The sequence below is a fragment of the Centroberyx affinis genome, unplaced genomic scaffold, assembly GCF_046629955.1.
Source record: "Centroberyx affinis isolate AG114_WGS23_722 - 3 ecotype Tasmania unplaced genomic scaffold, CSIRO-AGI_Caff_v1 ptg006782l_1, whole genome shotgun sequence".
NCBI lineage: Eukaryota > Metazoa > Chordata > Actinopteri > Beryciformes > Berycidae > Centroberyx > Centroberyx affinis.
Genome location: NW_027283441.1, coordinates 7,501 through 15,000, shown reverse-complemented (window position 1 = coordinate 15,000; position 7,500 = coordinate 7,501). Strand labels below are relative to the sequence as shown.

At 42.4% G+C, this 7,500-nt stretch overlaps 1 protein-coding gene across 1 annotated transcript in view; it reads right to left on the bottom strand.

The window, feature by feature from the left end:
• LOC139639059 (target of Nesh-SH3-like) overlaps positions 1–4,281 on the bottom strand; it is a gene marked incomplete at its 3' end in the record, with an annotated part of 40,431 nt that extends 36,150 nt beyond the window's left edge. The window contains exons 1-2 of the mRNA XM_071513121.1: positions 4,257–4,281; positions 391–570 (exon numbers count right to left, since the gene is read on the bottom strand). Coding sequence (XP_071369222.1) covers positions 391–570; positions 4,257–4,281 — 205 coding nt within the window. The remainder of the gene's footprint in view (positions 1–390; positions 571–4,256) is intronic.
• Between the last annotated feature and the right edge of the window lie 3,219 nt (positions 4,282–7,500).

Below are 7,500 nucleotides of genomic sequence, written 5' to 3'. Positions count from 1 at the left end.
TGAACAGAATGACAGAATGATAGATAGATAGAATGATAGATAGACAGATAGATAGATAGATAGAACGATAGACAGATAGACAAAACGATAGAACGACAGACAGATAGAACGATAGACAGAACGACAGACAGATAGAAGGACAGACAGAAGGACAGACAGAAGGACAGAATGATAGAACAACAGACAGAAGGACAGACAGAAGGACAGACAGATGGACAGAATGATAGAACAGGCAGAAGGACAGACAGATAGAACAACAGACAGAATTATAGAACGACAGACAGGACAGACAGACAGACAGACAGACAGAAGGACAGACAGACAGACAGAAGGACAGACAGACAGAAGGACAGACAAAACGACAGACAGAAGGACAGACAGAGGTCTCACCCAGCTCGGTCTGGTAGGGCCGGCCGTCCTCGGGCAGCTGGATGAACTGTCTGGAGAACATGCTGCTGCCGTAGCCCAGGACGTATCCCTCCAGCTTCACGTCCGGACTCGGCCGCACGAACTTCATCACGATGGTGTCTCCGGTGGCGTTGATCCGCACCTTCATGTTCTGCCTCCGCACTGCGGGGGGGAGGGAGGGAGAGACGGGTCAGAGGGAGACCTACGGTGATGACTCAACGACCTGTATCCGGTTCATAGCGCTCTTCCGTTGCGTTTTACGTTTCCGGTTTGTTTGGAATCAACAGAAGAAGAAGAACCGGGTGGTTAGCGTGAGCGGAATCCAAGCTCCGCCCACACCGTTTGATTGACAGGTGTGCAGAACGAATGAGCGCTTAGCAACAAAGATGGAGACGAAATTAAAAAAAACAAAAAACGATAATCTTGTGAGGATTTCATTTCCAAAACACTTCATACTACTTTAAGGAAAAAAATACAGAAACTCAAACTGCATCAAGAGGAAATCCAAGCTCCGCCCACACCGTTTGATTGACAGGTGTGCAGAACGAACGAGCGCTTAGCAACAAAGATGGAGACAAATACAAAAAAAAATAATAATAATCTGTGGATCGGATCTTTAATTATGTGAGGATTTCATTTCCAAAACACTTCATACTACTTTAATGAAAAAATACAGAAACTCCGCCCACACTGTTTGATTGACAGGTGATCTGTGGGGAGAGCAGTGCAGAAACACAGTGATGAGCGCTTCTTCTACGCATAATATGCTGGAGAAAAAAACAGAAAGTGTGTTGTTTTCCATCTTATATCTTATAATATATACAGTATGTGAGACAGTTTTTTAAAAAATTGGGAAAACGACAAAAGTGTAAAACGTAGGTAAATTTTGCAAGAGGGAGGAAATTTTGTAACAGTGTCAAACATAATGAATATCTTGTAAAATAGAGAGTTTGAAATAATATACTGTAAATATATATTTTTATATATTTATATGAAAAAGAAAAGAAAACTTTCTGACAATCTGGAAATAATTCTCACAATCTTCCACATGTTTCTTTTATTTTTTTTCATTATTATTCCTTCCCAGCATCCCATAATTGCAGCGCAGCCCCGTACAAATTGAGCGTTTCATTACCAATTTGAGCTGCAATTAAGAAGTTCTGGTCACATTAGAGCAAATTGCAGGTAATTGCAAGAGAAACACTTTATTTTCCCTGTTAGCGCTGAGGCTAATCCGCTAGCAGCAGACTGAGGACACATGGGACATGGATCTGGGGAAACAGCAGGGAGTTTAAACTTCTGTGGCCAATACTTTCTGGCTTTTTTCACTGTGTTTTTGCTGAACTCCAGCAGGTCTGGCCGGTTAAAGAAAGAGTCTCAGTGTCTGATCCGCCTCGCTCTCTGGACCTGCACAGGAACCTGTTCTGACATTTCTTCTTGTTTGAGCAGAAAGTCAAAATGTCAGAGAGTTGGCAGGAGGAGATTTACTTTGGCTCAGAGACACATGAAGAGGAGGAAGAGAGAGGGAGGATGATACTACTACTGATACTACTGATATTACTACTGATACTACTACTACTACTGATACTAATACTACTACTGATACTAATACTACTACTACTACTGATACTACTGATACTACTACTGATACTACTGATACTACTACTACTACTACTACTACTGATACTACTACTACTACTGATACTACTGATACTACTACTGATACTACTACTGATACTACTGATATTACTACTACTACTACTAATACTACTACTGATACTACTACTACTACTGATACTACTGATACTACTGATACTACTACTGATACTACTACTACTACTACTGATACTACTACTAATACTACTAATACTATTACTACTACTAATACTACTACTACTGATACTACTACTACTACTGATACTACTACTACTACTACTACTACTTCTAATACTACTACTACTGCTACTACTCTACTACTAATACTACTACTGATACTACTAATACTACTAGTACTACTACTACTGATACTGATACTAGTAATGCTATTAGTATTGATATTACTACTAATACTACTACTACTACTGATACTACTAACACTACTAGTACTACTACTACTACTGCTACTGATACTAGTAATGCTAATTGTACTACTAATATTTATATTACTATTAACACTACTACTACTGTTACTACTACCACTACCACTGCTGCCACTACAGTACTAATGCTAGGACTACTACCACCACTACTACAACTACTACAGTACTACTATTACTACTGGTACTGCTACTAGAAATACTACTACTGCCACTAGTACAGCTACTACTGCTGCAACTACTACTAATAACAGAGTTACACAGTGCTCATATAATGTAAGTACTTCCAACTGATATAATAACAGTACTTTATATAATAAATTCCAGAATTTCCCCTAGAGGATCAATAAAGAGCATGGCAGACTTGAAGGTTGAAGAACAGTAAAAGGTAAATCCAACAACGTTATTATACGAAGGTAATTTGTATGAAAGCTTGACTGGTTTGCCTCAGTCTGTCCAGTATGAACACAATACTGTCATACTGGTGTATTTATACCTGCCAGGCCACACCCATCACCTGTTACTGCGTTTTAAAGGAATAGTTCACCCAACAATGAAAACTCTGTCATCATCTCCTCTCCCTCATGCCAAATGAAACACAGGTGAAATGTGTTAGTCCATATAACACACAGGGAGGCTGCAGCACAACCTGGTAGCAGCCTTCTCCAAAACAACTGAAGTCAATGGGGACCTGTTCTTTAGAGCTCCAAAACAAAAACAGACAAACAATCACACTGTGAATAGAAAGACCTAGACACCATTATTTGTTGCAAATCAATCAGCTGTAGTTAAGATTTGCACTAAATGATGGTGTAAATATACTGTAGGTCTTTATGGAACTCTGAAGAAGGATTTTCATTTTTGGGTGAGCTATTCCTTTAAGAGCTGATTTAACAGATGACTGGGACTTTTCTAGCCTGAGCTTCTTCAGCAGGGCGTTTCACCTGCCTGAGGATCCCAGCGTCCCAGCATGCTCTCTGCCTCAGCGTCCCAGCATGCTCTCTGCCTCAGCGTCCCAGAAGCCGCCGAGCCTTAAAAGGCTGAGGAATGTGTTCTCCAGGAGGGCTCTCCAGGCTCTCTTCAGGACCGGCCTCCGCGGTCCTGGAGCTCGTCTCTCTGCTGGACTGAGCTCTTTAAGCCCGGAGAAGCTTCCCCCGTGTTCCGGAGGTTTCCCTCAGTCCTTCAGGAACGTGACCGATTGTGTCGGGTTACCCGGGCCGTTAAAAGCTCGTGAAGAAAAGAGCTTAAAGAGCCACATGAAGGAGCATCGGAAAGGTTTAGAGGAGCGTGATGTGACAGATCCGTGTCATCACACACATCAATCATCCGCCCGCTCGAGTTTAGGCACAAATCCCTCACCCGGGCCAAAACCACAGCGCCTCGGTTGGGATTTAACAACCGGCCTAATGAGTCCGGTACAAAGAGCAAACTCAGGGTGAACCCCCGGTCTCGCTGATGGTTTCATTATGTACGAGCGACCCGGGCTCTTTAATCATGGGAAAGTGTTGGATAAACAGCCGGCGTGCAGTTGATGTGGAAACTGTCAGGAACTGTCGGTCTGGAAGGCCTTCAGGGGCGGCTTGTTTTGCTGAATCAGCGATGTTACATAACTCATTTCCATAGCAAAGCGTACACAAAGCTCGGCTATTGTTTCAGCCGAGTGGAGGAATTTAATTTAAGTTTAGTCTACTGTCGCTCTGCTTGGAAACTGAACTAAGAAAGAGCGTCAGGTAAAAAAAAAACCCAACTCACTTTTCTCCCTGGCTGACTCCTTCATGTCTAATTTCTTCCTCTAGCACTTCTTTATCGTACAGGATCGTTCTAGGGTCACAGGAATATTTTGCTGTTGTCCTGTGAAAACCTCATAATTCCAAATTTAGTGATTTTCATGATTGATTTTAACTCCAGTTGAAGGATCACATGGCTCCTTGGGTTTATGAAACGCTTTCAAAACCCCAAAACGCCTTTTGTTCAATCTGAAGTCAAGCCTGTTTTGCTTAGTTCTTGAAAACGACGATTTGTTCCATAAATTGTCTCTGACCTTTGACCTCCTTGCTATTGGCTGCTTGTGATGGAGAAATTGAAGCTTATTCTGCTGTTGGCCTCGTTGGAAAGTCTCTCTCTGGATAAAAGCATCAGCTAAATGACTGATATGTAAAGAGGATCAGAGACTAATGACTAGAATGTAAATATAAAGGGTGAGAACTGAAGTTTTTACCAGGTTCAAGTCGCAAAATTTTATGTTTGAATACAAGTCCATTTCTCTATTTGACCCAAACGCTTTACCAAATATTGACAGATATAAAACAGCAGCAGTAGCATAAATTATGCTTGCTATTTGTTAATATTAAGACTTTTGTTCCGAAATATGAAACACCAGTTTTGTCGGAAAAAAGTTAATACCTGAAGTTCATCATTCAATATCTCTAAAATGTAGAAAAATCAGTCTGTGAAAAAGTTCTCATTTTGTAAACCAAGGATTGAAGATACCTATTGTTCTGTAAAAAAAAGTGCCAGAGTTTGTTTTCATTTCTTTCTTTTAACAATTTTGTCAGAGTGGGCATCTTTTTTTTTTCAAATTCTGTAAATCTCATTTAAGAACAAACTCTCCATATCTTTGTTTTTATGGCCATTTCCTGCGTTGGGCGACGTTAATGAACTCTCCTGCAGCCTCCAGCAGCAGCTCAGCCGGCTTCAGGCACGTTAAGGCCGTCTTTTAAAAGTTTAACAAGTGCAGAATGTCTTCGCTCCCTCTGGGCTTTTTCAGGAACTATAAACCTTTTATTTTTCCAAGACTCGGAGGAACCGTTGACCTTTCCGTCACACAAAACCACGGCAGCCGTGTCGGGCCGGCGTTGAGGAGGACAGCGCTTCGGTTTAACGCTTAGAGAACAGACAGCTCAATCTACTGAAACAAGAGAGGAAAGTTAACCCCGCCCCCAAATCTGTGATGACATACCGACGTACAGCTGCACAGAGACATGAAAAGACTGAAAATGTGAGTGTTTTCCAGCCCCAGAACTGAGAGCGTTTCTGTAATATAAAGCTCACGGTTACACAAACATGCTTTCAGTCTGCAAAGTCTGTCTTCCATACATGAAACCCCCTGTAAAGCAGATCCAGGTTGGACATCTGTCTGAAAGTCTTAATTCTCTTGGCTTTGGGGGGGAATTGATCATCGTCAGAAATACTGACCGGAAGATTCTGTGGCATGTTGCGGAAAAATTCCAAATTTAGTTATTTTCATATTTTCATTTGAACTGAAGGTTTCTGTGGTCATCTATAGGTAGAGCCAGTCTTCTGATGCTCGGAAAACCCATTTCAAACCGGGCATGAAGTCAGTCTGGTTTCTAAAAATCCTGGAGAAAAAAAACCCTTAACTTTTTGAAGATAAAACGTTTTGATCGGGCAGCGGTGATGAGCAAATCCTTAAATTGAGCGGTATTGCCTTTTAAAGGACTAGACAGGAGATTATTATATCGATTAAGCAAATACTTTAAGGGACACGCCCCATTGTATCAACGCTACATTTTGTCATTGTTCATATTCTAATGCTGAACTGTGTTTTCAGTTTCTCTGCATGGTGAAGCAATCAGATGTAATTAAGCATTAAAGCCGTTGCTTCCAGCCAATGAGGATCTGAATAAGTCAACAGAGCTGCGAGGAACAGCATGTGCCTGGATAAAGACACGGAGCGAGCGGGTTGGTCCATGTTCTGGGGGGTGGGGGGGGGGGTTGAGGGGGTGCAGGATTTTCCAAGAGACACATTGTGTTCGCTCCTAAGCACATCCGTCTTCGGCCTCTCCAGGTTTCCTTTGGGATGTTTGTTTTGCAGATTGCGCTGGCATGCTGCAGGTCTTTCAGACGGTGTGGGAAAAGCCTACAGTGTCTTTGAGGGTGGGGGGAGGGGGGGAGGGAGGGGGGGGGGCTGACATGGTGGACATGTGTAATCATGCAACCTCATTCTTGGCAGCGTTGCTTCGGCCGTTGAAAGCGTTCCAAGAGCAGCTGATTGAGCGGCGGGGTAAAACTCAACATGAAGCCCATCAGCAGCCTCAGTCTGGTTCCTGGTTCCTGCAGATGAACGGCGGTTTTCCCCCGGAGCGGCTCGACGGCTCGATCCTTTCTTCCAGCGGCCTGGCTAACATCTCACTTCAGCGTTTCAGGCAGACAGCTGCATCTGTTGTTCTTGAGTTTTGTCAGAGCGTGGACGATGTACAGGAGGCGTTTTCCCCCCCCCCTCTGTCTCATTTTATTCACTTGTTGGCCCAGAAATCTGCTCAACGTCAAAACACTCTAATATGAATCTAATGACTCTCATTTGTCCTCATACACTGGATAAAAATGTACTTAAACTCACATGTTTCGACTCCAACAGCAGAGCTGCAGTACATTCTGCGGCTTGGTCCTAGTAAATGCCGCAAAGTACCACAAAGTACCACAAAGTACCACAAAGAGCCATAAAGTACCACAAAGAACCAAAAACGTAGCACAAAGAACCACAAAGTACAACAAACTGCCGCAAAGAACTGAAAAAGTACCACAAACAACCACAAACAATCACAAACTACCAAAAACTACCTCAAAGAACTGCAAACTTCCACAAAGAACAAAAAATGTACCACAAAGAAACTACCGCAGACTACCATAAACTACCACGAAGAACCAAAAAAGTACCACAAAGAACCACAAAGTGCACCACAAAGAGCCGTAAAGTACCACGCACTTCCACAAAGAACCCAAAAAGTACCACAGAGAACCGTAAAGTACCACGCACTTCCACAAAGAACCCAAAAAGTACCACAGAGAACCACAAACTATCACAAAGAACAAAAAATGTACCACAAAGAAACTTACACAAACTACCATAAAGAACCCCAGAACTACCACAAAGAACCATAAAGTGTACCACAAAAGAAGCACAAAGCGTGCCACAAAGTACACAAAATGGTACTTTGTGGTAGTGTGTGGCTCTTTGTGGTACTTTGTGGTACTT